This window comes from Rhinolophus sinicus, linkage group LG11 (assembly GCF_036562045.2).
Source record: "Rhinolophus sinicus isolate RSC01 linkage group LG11, ASM3656204v1, whole genome shotgun sequence".
Classification (NCBI taxonomy): Eukaryota; Metazoa; Chordata; class Mammalia; order Chiroptera; family Rhinolophidae; genus Rhinolophus; species Rhinolophus sinicus.
The window spans coordinates 5,085,183-5,099,662 of NC_133760.1; the positions used below are offsets into that span (position 1 = coordinate 5,085,183).

A 14,480-nucleotide genomic window follows, 5' to 3' on the forward strand; every position below is an offset into this window, starting at 1 on the left:
AGGAGGGGGTGGGAAGGGGTGGATTCCTGGATCTGAGCATGGAGGTGGGTGGGAGCTCGGCACCCTGGGACCTGGGAGAAGAGGTGACTGGGGTCCCCGGCTTCTCCGTCTGAGAGAAGAGGGGCTGGGGGCCAGAACCCCTGGATTCTGGGGGGAAGAAGGTCACGATCTCAGATCTCTGGATCCTCTAAGGAAGCGCTCTGGGTCTCTGTCTCGTCAGTCCGGGGAAGTCTCCCTTCTTCCTTGATGTGGCCGCGCGATTTCGGCTTCCAAGCCTCAGGTTTGGAGGGGAGGAAGGGGGGGGGGTGCAGGGGGAGGAGCCGCGGACCTGCGCCAGGGGTGAGGGGAGGAGCCGAGCGGGCACCGCGGCGGGCGTGCGGGGCTGCTGCGGCTGCGGCGGCGGCTCCGGTGAGTCCGCTCCTCCCCTCCCCCTGCCACAGCCCCCGCCCCAGCTCGATCCTGGGGGGCGGCCGCGGCGCGTGAGGGCGGCGGTAGGTGCAGAGGCGCGCAGATCCCCGGCCCCGGAGTGGGAGTGCTGCAGAGCTCGCTGGCCGCCCCGGGAGAGGGGCATGTGTCCCTGGAACTGGGGGACCCGAAACACCTGGGTATACCCCAACCTCGCCCACCGATCCTTTGGGCGTGGAGATCGTTTACCCATTTCACGGCCCCTAAAGACTTAGGACTCTGCCACTTGTCGCGGTCCCAGACTTCATTCCTGTCCCCTGCAGTGCCTTGGGACCCCGGCATCTCATAACCCCCACCACCACCACCACCACCTCCAAAAAAATCACCATCCTCTCTGCAGCCGGTAGAGGCATTAAGGACTTCAACTCCCAGTAGTCTTTGCAGGGCCGGATCTGTAAAGCCGCAGCAGCGCGAACGCAAGGCCCGCCGGGAATTGTAGTCTCTAAACTCGAGCTGGGGGCCCGGAGGTGGGAGGGGGTAGCTGTACCTCCCGGGTCGCCTGGGGTCGAGCAGCCGGCCCAAATAGGACAAGATGTGAGACTCGGGCTAAGGTTTTTTTTTCCCGGCCACGACCTCAGATCCGGCACCCCGTCTCACCACCTGGCGCGTGGGGACGGGTCTGCAGCCCCTTGTCCTCCCTGCAACCCCCATGGGCTGCCGCCAGCCGCCTCGCCTGCCACCCAGGACACGGCAGGGATAAGCGCAGGTGAGTCTGACCATTTCTATCGCGGAGTCCTTGCTTCTGCAGCACCCCCACGACACCTGTCTATCTGTGAGCCCTGATCTGTCTGTTCCCAGGCTCCCCGTCAATGTCTTTCCAGTCCATCTCTGATGTCTGGCTCCAAACCATGTGTCGCTAAATCCTCCTTCCTCGTATCCACCTTTCTCCTGGTCCTGTCTCATTTATGCTCTCCCCATTCAATGCCAACCTTCCTTCTGGACTCATGTCTGTCTGCCCAGCCCTCCTCCGTATCCTTTTGTCCAACCGTGATCTCTGGCATTATCTGTCTCTCCTTTATTTGTGCACTCCTACATCCATTCTCCTGTCCACTGTTTCTCTCTCAAAGATATTTTTGTCTACACTCTTACCTGGCCCTCATCATTGCCCCTCTGCCCACCCATCTTTCACACTCCTGTGAATTACACACCAGCCCATTCTTTACCGCTGTCCATCCCAAGTCTCAGTCTCTGACTTCTGTCCGTCCATTCATCGTCCCTCTCTTTTGAGCCCCAGTTTGCCCTTCCATTACTTCTGTCTTTCCTCCCCTCAGCTCTCTGTCCCTCAACTTAGTCCCCATCTCCGCGTACTGCATCTACATCCCTCCCCAGCTACCACCACACATAACCATCTCATCTCTACTGCCATCCATCGCTCTCTCTTGGTCCTCTCCCTGTCAAGTCCAATCTGGCCTCCTTTCCTTCCCTTGGACCCGCCAAGTCCTTTCCCCTCCTAGGCCGTTGCTCATGCTGTTCCTGTTGCTTTGAGTGCTTTTCCCACTCCAGACTCACTGGTCAGCTCCGTCTCTTCCTTCAGGTCTCAGAGAGCACCCTCCGCAATACACACCCCCGCCCTACCTCCTGGTTCCTTTGTGGCCCATCCCCCCACTATTTTTTTAGAGCACTTCTCACAGTCTGAGAGTGTCTTGTTTGTTTATGTGTGTTTGTTGATTTGTTTACTCTTTGTCACCTCTCAGTGGTTGTGACTCCAGGAAGTTAGGGAATGCGTGGATCGTTCCTTGCTGGATCTGCAGCAGCTGGCACAGTGCCTGGCATGTAGTTGGCTCTCAATGACTATTTGTTGAATTCATGAGTGATGAATGGCTGTCCCCTTGTCTGTCCATCTCTAAATTTTGTCCCTTCACATCTGCACCCCTAATCTTTGTCTCCTTGTCAATCACCCCTTTACTGGTTCCTCCTAATCTCTGCCCCTTGACTGGCCTTCTCAGTCTCTTCTTCCTGGTCCATTTGTCCCTATTCTCTGTCCTCTTGTCTATCCATGCCCATATCTGTCTCCTTGTTGTCCATCTTTTTGCCTGTCCACCCCTAATCTCCATCCCCGTGTCTAACTGTCCCCAATCTCTGTCCCCGTTGCCCATCCTTCCTTTCCTCTCTCTCTCTTTCCACCCTTTTTCCACTCTCTCTCCCCCAACCCATTCCCCATCTACACACTTGCCTGGCCCCTCCCAAGCACAGGACCCACCGGCCACCATGTCAGGAGACTACGAAGACGACCTCTGCCGGCGGGCACTCATCCTGGTCTCGGACCTCTGTGCGCGGGTCCGAGATGCTGACACCAGCGACAGGTGCCAGGAGTTCAACGACTTGCGAATCCGAGGCTACCCCCGGGGCCCAGATGCAGGTCAGCACCCCCGCTGTCTCGGCCAGGGCCCTGCTTCCACTACAGCCAGGATGTTCAGAGATTCAGAGCAGACCTGCACGGTTTTCTGTTCCCTGTGGGCCTAGCTCCTCTTAGAGTCTTGCCTCCATCCTGCCTACTGCTGTTCCCGAAATCTCTGATCTAAGGAGAAGGAGCTGTGTGATCCATTTGGCCCCTGACCTTTTGGGTTTTGCCCCATGGGCCTCCCCCACCCCCACGCCCCCTCCACACTCCTGCCACATGCACCCTTCAGACATCTTTGTACATCTCACACAGTGCTTAAAAGCTGAGGCTCTTGAGTCAGACTGACTTGCCTGGTTTCAAATCCCACCTCCCCTATCTACAAACTTATGGCTTTAGGCAAGTGACTCTTCTGTGTCTGTTTCCTCATCTGAACAATGGGATAATGAAAGTGACTACCTCATGGGACACCTGAGAGATTCAAATGATGTAACATATGTGAAGCACTTAGAACAACCTGGGCATACAGTGGCCATTTAATAAATGTTGGGATGTACTTATTAAGCACCAACTGTCCCAAGCAGCATGCGAGGTCCTTCCCCTATCTCATCGATGACTCACAGTGACCATTTGTGGTACATATAATCCCCATTTTCGGTGGGAGAAGCTGAGGCTCAGAAGGGTGAAGTGACTTGCCCAAGGTCACCCAGCCAGGAAGCAGCAGGGTTCTAAGAGCTAGGAAGTATTTTGAGTGCCATTGTCGATGAGGACTCCTGCAGAAGCATGTGTTGGGAGGTTTAATGATGGTCACCCTTGCTGAGTGCCAGGGCAGGGCTTGGCACCTAAGTGCAGGATGTCCAGGAGACAGGGATGGGAGGCCCAGAGAGCTGCAGGTGTTTGCTCAGAGTGTCACAACCTATAAGCAGAAGAGCCAGAACTTATCCTGGGAAGTCTAGTACACTACTGCAACTTGGGGTGTTCCCAAGACCACACTGAAGTTCAGTGATTTCCTAGAAGGACTCACGGAACTCAAAAAAGCTGCTATACTCACAGTTACAGTTTATTACAGCAAAACGATGGAGATTAAAATTAGCAAAGAGAACAGACACATCAGGTAGGGTCCCGGGGAGACCACACAGGAGCTTCCATTGTCTCTCCCAGTGGAGTCATACATACAGTGGCCAACGATGTGTGAGAACACACACAGAGTACGACCCACCAGGGAAGCTCATCGGAGCCTTAGTGTCCAGGATTTTTATTGGAGGTTGGTCACGTAGGCATGGCTGACTGCCCATGTGACTGACCTTGGTCTCCAGCCCCTTCAGAGGTCAACTGATAGCACGTGTCCCAAGGCCCCACCATCAATCACATTGTTACACAGACACCTGGTGTGGCCCAAGGTCTCTCAGGTGAACAAAAGCACTCTTTCAGACAGGACATTTCAAAGGCTTAGATGTTCCCTCAAGGGCCAGGCCTTTCTTTGGGCAAGGTGAATCTTTTACTGCATGACTCCGTTGCCTCGCCAAGCCTAGTGGCTTCCTAGTCCTGGCCGACAGGAAGCAGAATTTTGTTAGCGATCTGAAAATTGATGTTTTTACTTGGAGAGGGTCTGGGTCAGGCTGACAGTGCGGGGAAGCATCTGTTCAGTTTTCTCCTGTCTTCTCTGTCTTGTCCTCCCAAACAACCCCTTTTTCTCAGTTCTTCCCATGTTCAGGAGGCTGAAAAGTCCTTGCTCTGGTACCTAACAGACCTCCAGAATTCAGCAGATGTTGGTCGCTTAGAAAGGAACATCCTAACGGAGACAGGAAACTCAGAGCTCTGCCCCTGCCTGCTGTGTGGCCCGCGGGGTCACTTCCTCTCTCTCAGAGCATCAGTTTCCTCATCTGTAAAATGGAATGTTATCTCTAGGGTACACAGTGCCATGAGGATTAACACTGGGCCACTGACTTATGTAGATTTCCTGGGCAATTCAGGACTGGAAGGCATTCCCTTGCTGCCCAGCATACCCTGAAGTGACAGGACATAGCCATTCTTAGCTGTCCTTGCTGCCAATGGCTAGTTACCTGCTCCCCTGTCCCGTAATCCAAGGTCAATATGGAGCAAGAATTTTCCCTCTATTCTATCTTGAAGAGACGCAGGTGTCAATCCCCAAACAAATTCACATTTCCTTGAAGGTCTTTTCTGAAAAACCCCACTCCTGGTACCAATTACAGAATGAACCAGAACCTTTGGTTCAAGAACTAGGCTGTACCTGGGTTTCTCTGAAGGGCACACCAGTACACAGTAGGCATTCAGAATGTCTTGGCTGTGGTGGTGGTGGTGGTGGTGGTGGTGGTGGTGGTGGTGGTGGATACACATGACGGTAGCGATAAGTTTTAGTATTCTAATAAAAGGTCACGTTTGAACTACCATTTATTGGGACCTATTGAGGTGTGGTAGCATAATTGTAAAGACCATGGACTCTGGAGCCAGGCACACCAGAGAGGCAGGACTGATTTCTCCTATCTGGACAATGGGGAATATACGGCTCAGAGTGCTTAAGATATCGTCCCCAGGCCACAGAGCAAGCTAGGATTTGAACCCCGACCTGCCTAACTGTGCTATGAACTCTTCTCTCTGATCATCGCTGAGCATTTTGGGAGACCTTGGTCCTACTTCAGACGGTGTATCCTCTTATAGAGAAGCAGTGTGGGCTAGCTATTAAGAAAATAAAATCTGAAGACAGACTGCTAGTTCAAGTGCCAGATCTGTCATTTGCTACCTGTGCAGCCCAATACAAGTCACTCAGCTTCTCTGCCTGTTTCCTCATCTTTAAAATGGTTATATGGAAATAAGCACTGCCTCATGGGGTTATGGAGTTTAAACTAAACAATATATGTAAAGTGCTTAGGACAATGCATGGCAAATACCAAAATTTATTTTTTTAATTTATTTTTTAAAAATTAGCTCTTTGGGGCAGCTGGTTAGCTCAGTTGGTTAGAGCGCGGCGCTCTTAACAAGGTTGCCGGTTAGATCCCCGCTTGAGCCACTGTGAGCTGCGCCCTCCTTAAAAAAAAAAAAAAAAAAAATAGCTCTTTGGGGACAGCAGGGGGAGGATAAACTCTGACCCCACCCTGACCCCTGACCTCTGTCCTCACTCTCTTCAGACATCTCCGTGAGCCTGCTGTCGGTCATCGTGACGTTCTGTGGCATCGTCCTTCTGGGCGTCTCCCTCTTCGTGTCTTGGAAGTTGTGCTGGGTGCCCTGGCGGGACAAGGGAGGCTCTGCAGTGGGCGGTGGCCCCCTGCGCAAAGAGCTAGGCCCTGGGGTCGGGCTGGCAGGCCTGGTAGGCGGTGGTGGGCACCACCTGGGGGCTGGCCTGGGTGGCCATCCTCTACTCGGGGGCCCACACCACCATGCCCACACCGCCCACCATCCACCCTTCGCTGAGCTGCTGGAGCCAGGCAGCCTAGGGGGCTCTGACCCCCCTGAGCCCTCTTACTTGGACATGGACTCATACCCAGAGGCAGCGGCTGCTGCAGTAGCCGCTGGGGTCAAACCCAGCCAGACATCTCCTGAGCTGCCCTCTGAGGGCGGGGCGGGCTCTGGGCTGCTCCTGCTGCCCCCCAGTGGTGGGGGTTTGCCCAGTGCCCAGTCGCACCAGCAGGTCACAAGCCTGGCACCCACCACCAGGTGAGACAGGGGACTGCGCTGGGGATCCACTCTGAACTTCTGCTCTTCCTCTGTGTCTGTTTCCTATCTATGGCTCTCCTGAGTCCGGGAGGAGGAGAGGCCTGGAGGACCAGAGCTCTGAGTCCTGGGACAGTAGTGGGCTTGGCGTATGGACTCCCGGATTCTAGAGATAAGGGAGACTCAGGCTCCAGACTGCTGGGTTGGGGCTGAGGGGTGGGAGCCTAAGTACCTGAATCTAAAGGAGGAGGGGCTGGGAGCCTGGAGTCCTTGGACCTGAGGGCTGGGGGCCTGTACTCCTGGATCCAGATGGAGGAAGAAGCTGGAGACAGGACTCCAGAGCCAGAAAGGTGGAGAAAATGAGGGTTAGACCCCTGAGTTCCTGTTGCGCAAGGCAGTTCCTCCCTTTCACCTTAAGCCAGGACTGGTGGTGGGACCTGGGGGCTCTGCTCATTAGTCCTCATTCTGCTCATGTGTGTTGAGCACCTAATATGAACCAGGCCTAAATGTCGGAACCACAGAGGGGAGCAGGCAGACAGACTGCGCTCTCAGGTCACTCGCAGTTCAGGGGAAGTGGGTTCCTAAATCAGCTGTCTTGGTCCCCCCAGGCCAGAACTGCAGTAAAGCAGCTTAGGAGACTACAGCTGTGGGATATGATGTATCACGTTTCTTGATTTCTGGGTGCTGAACCATCCTTGTGTCCCTGGGGTGAATCCCACTTGGTCATGGTATATAATCCTTTTAACATACTGTTCAATGCAGTTTGCTAATATTTTGAGAATTTTTGCATCTATGTTCATCTGGCCTGTAATTTTCTTTTTTCAACAAAGAAGAGAGGACAGATTGGGAAGACCTGGAGAAGGGTGGATGAGGGTCGAGGGGTTTTGGCCTGTGTGGGGTCCATAGGGAAGTTATTCTGGGTCACCAGCTTTAGGTCCAGGAGGAGGCTTCTGGAGGCTGCTGCCCTCACAGGTCTGGGCTGGAGCTAGCTTACAGAAGGGGATAACCCCCAATACGGATAGGGAAACAGACTCAGGGAGTGCAAGTGGCTTGCTCCAGGTCACAGTAAGCAAAAGTGGGGATTTGTGGCCCCCAGGCTGTGGGGTCTGGGGAAGGGATGGGGGGAGTCTCCCATGTCTTAAGATGCAAAGATTGGAGCCACCCACCCCACCTTGGTCTCCCCGCCCCCCCGCAGGTACCCGGCCCTGCCCCGGCCCCTCACCCAGCAGACCTTGACCTCGACCTCCCAGCCAGACCCGGGCAGTGAGGAGCGGCCACCTGCTCTACCTTTACCCCTGCCAGGCGGCGAGGAAAAAGCCAAGCTTATCGGGCAAATCAAGCCGGAGCTCTACCAGGGGACAGGACCCGGTGGCTGGCGGGGTGGCGGGGCCCCAGGCTCCGGAGAGGCCGGCACAGGGGCACCCTGTGGCCGCATCAGCTTCGCCCTGCGATACCTCTATGGCTCAGACCAGCTGGTGGTTCGTATCCTGCAGGCCTTGGACCTCCCGGCCAAGGACTCCAATGGCTTCTCAGACCCCTACGTCAAGATTTACCTGCTTCCTGACCGAAAGAAAAAGTTTCAGACCAAGGTCTGGGGTGACAGGCTGGACATGGGGTCCCACAGAGGTGGGGCTGAGGGTCTGGACCCCTGGGTCTGAGGGAGGAAGGGCTTAGGGGTCTCATGAAAGTAGCAGCTGGGGTCAGGGAATGAGGGGGCTGAAGGAACGGGGCTAAGTGTTGAGGGGACCTGTGGTTGGAGAAAGCCGGGGCCAGGGTTTTTGTGTCTGAGAGAGGAGGGGCTGGGAACCTGGACCCCTGGGTCTGAGGGAAGAAGTGGGGGCCTAGACTCTTGGGTCTGAGGTAGGAGGGGCTGGAGGCTGGGAATCCTGGGTCCTGGGGAGGAGGGGCTCATGGGCATGGTGTCTGTCTCCCTCACCACCCCCTGCTAGGTGCACAGGAAGACCCTGAACCCTGTATTCAATGAGACATTTCAGTTCTCCGTGCCCCTGGCTGAGCTGGCCCAGCGCAAACTGCACTTCAGTGTCTATGACTTTGATCGCTTCTCGCGGCACGACCTCATCGGCCAGGTGGTGCTGGACAACCTCTTGGAGCTGGCTGAGCAGCCTCCCGACCGCCCGCTGTGGAGGGACATCGTGGAGGGTGGCTCGGTCAGTGGCCCCTGCGTCCTCTTGCCCTGCAACCCAGCACCCGTCCGTTGGTGACCTCCTTCCACTTGGGCTTCATAGCCTTCTAACTTCTTGACCCTGGAGTTTTCTTTTAAAATTTAATTTTATTACAAAATATTGCAAGTGTACAAACAAGAATAGAGAATGATATAATGGGCCCCCATTCCCCCCACATTTTGTCAAATAGTAACATCAGATTTCCCAACTTTTGACCCCCACTGACATCTGGTGGTAACAATCAAAAAAACTGTCATAGACACCCATGTACCCACCAGCCAGCTTTATCCAAACTTCATGCCATGATCCTGTGACTTCTGCTCTCTGACCCAACTTCCTGACCCAAGAGTTCCCAGCTTTTGTTTTTCCAACTTCCTTCCCCTTCCAACCTCCTGATGTTCCACTTCCCAGGTTTCCTGAAAGCCCAAACTCTCTGATCTCCAAATGTTTTACATTTCCAACCCTTGACCTCCAAACTCTTTGATCTAATCCTGTTTCTTCAGTTTCCACCAAAGTCCTAATAGCCTGATCCCCCAGGCCTCAGACATTCTGGGATCCCAATAGCTGACACCCCCAATTCCCCAACATCCCGATTATAAGACCCGTCACCCTGACACCCCCACCGGCCTCCTTCCTCATCTGTTGTGATCCTTGCTTTCTGGACTCTCATTCTCCTGTGTGCCCCCTCCTTCTCCAGCCTGCTCCTAGGTCCTTGTTGGGTGCTGCGACCCCTTCCTCCCCCAAGCCTCAGACCCCCAGCTCCTCGGCCCTCTTGATTCCAGTCTCGGGTAGCTATGTGTGTTGGATGGGGGTGTCAGCCCTATCCTCATGTCAGGAAAGAGCTGGCTGCCCACCAATGGCTACGCTCAAGGTCCTTCCTTTCTCTGAGCCTCAGTTTCCCCATATGTACACTGATATAGTTGAACCGGGTGCTTGTGACTCTTCCTGCAGTCCCCTTCAGGGGACTCCATAGCCCGCTTGCTCAGTGCCCCAAGCCCAGCTTCTGAGAACCAAGGGCCTAGTTCCAGAGTCCCTGTCGCCAGGGCCCTAATCGGTCCCACCAAACCCCACTCCCTGTCATAACCTGAGGCAATCCCACGCGATGGCCCTCTATCTACATCCATCTTTGTTTTTTGTACCTGTCACTTGTTATTTTCTCTACCCCTCATTATCACTCAAGGTCTTTATTCATTCATGTTTTCATTCATTCCTTCAACAACTGGTTTTGTTTTTTTCAGGATCAGGATCCGGGGACCCCAGACAGTTCTTGGGAGCTCCGGGTCTAGGTTGTCACAGTTTGCTCTCAGGGACCAGCAATGTGGGGGACAGGAGAAGCATCTGCTCGGGGCTGCAGGGGCTTTGGGAGCTTGTGGGAGGAGGTGACTGCTGAGCTGAAGCTTGGAGATTGAGAGGAGGGAACAGCCTGGGCCAAGGCCTGGAAGGGAGTGAGTAGGGGGGTCAGGGACCCAGGCCTAGGTCAGTGAGGTCGGGAGGCCTGGGGCCCGGATGAGGCTGCAGGGCTGGGTGGGGGGTTGTAGTCCCTGGCTGGTTCTGGCCACCGCTCTGGGTCTGTCTTCTTGTAGCCTCATGCTGGGTCTGGGGGTGTCTCCTTCCCTCCCTCAGACTGACTTCTCTGTGTGTCTCTTCTCAGTCTCTGTCTCACTGTCTCTGGACTCTGTCCTTCTATCTGGGTAGGTCTCTGTTTTCCTGTCTCTCTGGGTCTTTGCATGTCCCCTCCCATTCTGCTCTCTGGGTCTCCGTACTTCCACCAAGTCTCTTTCCCCCTTTCCCTGGATGTCTGATCTTGCCCCTTGGGACTCCGCCCACCCCCAGGACTCTGCACTCTCCCCTCTTTGGAGTCTCTGCTCCCCCTTTCTTGTTCTGGGCCTCTGACACTCTCTCTGGATCTCCATATTTCTGCATCTCTGTTTTTCCTACTTTAGAACTCTGTGGGTCTGTCTTTCTAACTACATTTCTTAGTGTTTTGGCCTCAGTCTGTTTCTCACTGCATCCTTCTCTCTGTGTGTCTGTCTCTCACTTCTCCCCCCACTTATGCCTCTTCCCATCTACCCTGCAGAACAAATAGGCTTTGACGGTGGCGGGCAGCTGTGGCCGGGGAGTTACCAGGTTTGGCCCAGAGTCAGATTGTTAAGTGGATCGGAAACGTGAGTCCTGGATATCAGGGAGGAGAGCTGGAGCTCGAGATGAAAGAGGAAGTCAGGGAGAGACGGGGAGACTGAGGCAGGGCATTGCTGAACCCCTTTCCCAAACTGCAGGAAAAGGCGGATCTTGGGGAGCTCAACTTCTCACTGTGCTACCTCCCCACGGCGGGGCGCCTCACGGTGACCATCATCAAAGCCTCTAACCTCAAAGCGATGGACCTCACTGGCTTCTCTGGTGCGTTCCGAGGAGGCGCGGCTTTGGGATCTGAGGGGGGGGGTGTCGGCTAGATCCTGGGTCTGAGGGAGGAGGGACTAGGGGAGAAAAGGATGGGGACCCCGACCTGGGGGAGAAGTCCGAGGGAGGAGGTTGACGTTCAGTGCCGTCCCTGCCCCCCTCTCCAGACCCCTACGTGAAGGCCTCTCTGATCAGCGAGGGGCGGCGTCTCAAGAAGCGGAAAACCTCCATCAAGAAGAACACGCTGAATCCCACGTACAACGAGGCGCTGGTGTTCGATGTGGCCCCTGAGAGCGTGGAGAACGTGGGGCTCAGCATCGCGGTGGTAGACTATGATTGGTGAGGGGCGCTGCCCGGCACAAGCAGCAGGGCGGGGGTAGGGGGCCGGACCGCCACCCCCTCCCTGCCTGGATGCTGATTGCCCACCCCACCCCCGCCTCCAGCATCGGGCACAACGAGGTGATTGGCGTGTGCCGCGTGGGCCCAGACGCTGCGGACCCCCATGGCCGCGAGCACTGGGCCGAGATGCTGGCCAACCCCCGCAAGCCGGTGGAGCACTGGCATCAGCTGGTGGAGGTGAGTGGGCAGCCAGCCAATGCCACTCCCCACGGCATTCACCTGTTCGCCTCTGCACCCCTTCATTCACCCAACCCATTGCATCTTTAGGGGCTGTGGAATCAGACCAATCCCTCTCTGCTCACAGCCCTCCAGAGACTCCCCAGCACCCCCAGGGCAGAGTCTTAGCCCCCCTGAGGCCCTGCACGGTCTGCCCCACTCACCTCTGAGGCCTCATCACTCCTCACGTTTTGATTGACTTCTTTGTGCCTCAGTTTCTCCATTTGTAGAACAGGACTGTAATACCACGGGTCCCATCACTTCAGAGTCAAGTGAAAAAGAGCACTGTGAATGAGGAAAACAGGATTGCTGTCTTATTATGTGATTATTAATCATTGTTTTGCCTTTGTCCCCCATTCCTGAACCTTTTGGATTTTCCACTTCAGGAAAAGACTTTGACCAGCTTCACAAAAGGCAGCAAAGGGTTGTCAGAGAAAGAGAACTCAGAGTGAGGGGTAAGGAACCCAGACTAGAGGGAGGGAAATGGGGGCCTGGACTCCCGGGTCTGAGGGAGGAGGGGCTGGGGGCCTGGACTCCTGGGTCCCTGGGGTGGCGATGGAGCTACAGGAGGTCATGGAGATACAGGAGGTCGTGGGTCTGTTCTCTGCCATCACTGACATCTTCTCCTTGCTGATTCTACAGGTCTGGCCTAGGGCCAGGATCGGACCAGGCTCTCTCTGGACCCCATCCCTTCCTGCCCGGACTGTGAATTCATCTCTTCAAAGCCATAACGTCCGAGCTGCGTGGTGCGGGGCAGCCCTGGGCTTGCCCATCCTTTTACCCCCAGAAGTGTGAGGGTGGGAGGCAGGTGGGCCCAGCTCCCTGCTTCAGGGTGGGGGGCATTCAGTTTCCACTGCGTCTGTCTGTCCTTTCCTGGGGCTCCCCTTCCAGGTGAGGGGCCGTGCATGTCTGGGGGACCCCAGCCCCCCAAACCCTCCGTCTCTCTGTCTCTTTGCTGTTTGTTCAAGATTTGGTGCCCTGACCCTCATTCTCACCGTGAATGTCAACAGACCAATCCACCGTGTCCTCCTAGACACACATACCTGTGTCTGTCCCTTCTGTTCACCACACCCCGCGTCTGGCCGATCCCCCAACTGCTGCTGCTATCAACACCCGAATAAACACACGTGGGTCTCACTCAGCCTGGGACTCCTGTCCTCTCTGGGAGTGGGGAGCTGGGCTCGGTTCAGACAAGTGTTGCTCGGTTCAGACAAGGTCACTGGCTGGGTGACCTTTGCCATACTTGATGTCTAAGCCTTAGTTTGTAAATGTTACATTGGCCAGGACCACTATGATTCTAGGACTCAGAATGCAACCCAAACTACCGTAAGCCACAAGCAGAATTGAAAGACCTCTGTATAGGGCAAGTAAGAGACTACAGAAGGACTTCAGGCATGGTTGGATTCAGGTGTTCAAGTGACTACTTCACTCTTTATTGGCTTCATTCTCAAGCATATCTTTGCAATAGTACTAAGATGGCCATGTGGAGCTCCAGGCTTATAATGCTGCATCTGTTATGATGCCTTCAGCTGCATAAAACAGGATTCCAGTGGAAGGAGTTGAAATGATAGACTTCTTTTGCTCGTATAACATAACTTTCAAAGACACACAGTCCTAGGGTTAGTTCAGCCGCTCAGCAACATCAGGTGGTGGGTTGGCATCTCTGAGACTCGGTTTGCCTTCCCGTCATGAGTACAAACTGTCTGCGGTAGCACCACACGTTATGTCCTTACACGGTGGCATCTAAAGCAGGAAATGTGGACACAGGCCTCCGCTTATGTGTGCATCTTTTTTCTCCCCGGAAGAGTTCTACTTACTTCTCATTGCCAGAACTGGGTTCTGTGGCTACCCTGAGTTGGAAAGCAGTCTGGGAACGTGAACATCTGTCATTTCTAGTCTCCAGCTTAAGGTGCGGGCTTGTCAGCAAGGCAGCACAGAGGGGGGTGACTGTCAGAAATTAACAGGACCTGCTGTAATCACCCTCAGAGCAGATAATTTCAGAGGAAACAAAAACTCTCTCTCTCTCTCTCTCTCTCTCTCTCTCTCTCTCTCTCTCTCTCACACACACACACACACACACACACACACACACACACTCAGGAAAAGGATTCTGATCGGTCACCTCAGGCCAATCGTGCGTTCAATTGGCAAGCGTGCTCTTGGTCCCGCCCCTGCCATGACTGACTCCTCCTCCCCTGCCCATCTCACCGGGGATTGGCTCAGGATCCCTCAGGACCTCATCCTTTCTTGTCCAGCTGTGAATTCATCTCCTGAAGTCGTAACAGTTTTTTAGTAGAGAACATAGGAGTCCCTTGATTGACACCCCAACAGACTCCATGGCACTGGGCGGGGAAAAGTCCTTCAAAGTAGTAGATGTCCAGTGCATTCTACCCTTGGCTACTTGGCGTTAATTCACATCCACTTGCCCATAACCACCACTTGAAAACAATTCTACCATGAAAAATGGTACAACTCCCATTGTTCATACAACTGGTATTAGTCTGCTAGGACTGCGTACCAAATAACCACAAACTGTCCAGCTGAAAACAACAGAAATTTATTCTTTCATAGGTCTGGAGGCCAGAAGGCTGAAGTCACGATATCAGCAGGGTTGGTTGTGGACTCTGGGAGAGGCTCTCCCAACTCCCGGTGGCTGCCGGCACTCCTTGGCATTCCTTGGCTTGTAGACGCATCACTCCAATCTCTGCTCCCGTCTTCACATCGCCTTGCCCCCTGTGTTTTTCTGCCTCAACTCTCACTCTGCCTTTCTCTTTTTATGCACATATAACACTGCTTTTTTTTTTTATTGCCCT

The 14,480-nt window shown here is 54.5% G+C and overlaps 1 protein-coding gene across 3 annotated transcripts; it reads left to right on the plus strand.

The window, feature by feature from the left end:
* Positions 1-321: 321 nt before the first annotated feature.
* On the plus strand, positions 322-12,808 carry SYT3 (synaptotagmin 3). Of its 3 annotated transcripts, none has more exons than XM_074315516.1 (11): positions 322-408; positions 1,044-1,171; positions 2,654-2,824; positions 5,950-6,475; positions 7,668-8,061; positions 8,422-8,640; positions 10,932-11,052; positions 11,220-11,391; positions 11,496-11,628; positions 12,054-12,122; positions 12,310-12,808. In XM_074315516.1, exons 3-10 carry the CDS (start codon positions 2,674-2,676, stop codon positions 12,117-12,119), a joined length of 1,782 nt encoding a protein of 593 aa, XP_074171617.1. In that variant the 5' UTR covers positions 322-408; positions 1,044-1,171; positions 2,654-2,673; the 3' UTR covers positions 12,120-12,122; positions 12,310-12,808. The 3 variants fall into 3 exon arrangements, with proteins under 3 accessions (XP_074171617.1, XP_074171616.1, XP_019597220.1); XM_074315515.1 differs by having other exon boundaries at positions 2,659-2,824; XM_019741661.2 differs by lacking the exon at positions 322-408 and having other exon boundaries at positions 883-1,171.
* Positions 12,809-14,480: the final 1,672 nt, after the last annotated feature.

Excerpts from the sequence above, each read along its gene's own strand:
- SYT3 (XM_074315516.1), top strand. The coding sequence starts at position 2,674 with ATGTCAGGAGACTACGAAGACGACCTCTGCCGGCGGGCACTCATCCTG. Across the intron at positions 6,476-7,667 it reads AGCCTGGCACCCACCACCAG|GTACCCGGCCCTGCCCCGGC; the intron begins GTGAGACAGGGG and ends GCCCCCCCGCAG. Across the intron at positions 11,629-12,053 it reads ACTGGCATCAGCTGGTGGAG|GAAAAGACTTTGACCAGCTT; the intron begins GTGAGTGGGCAG and ends TTTCCACTTCAG.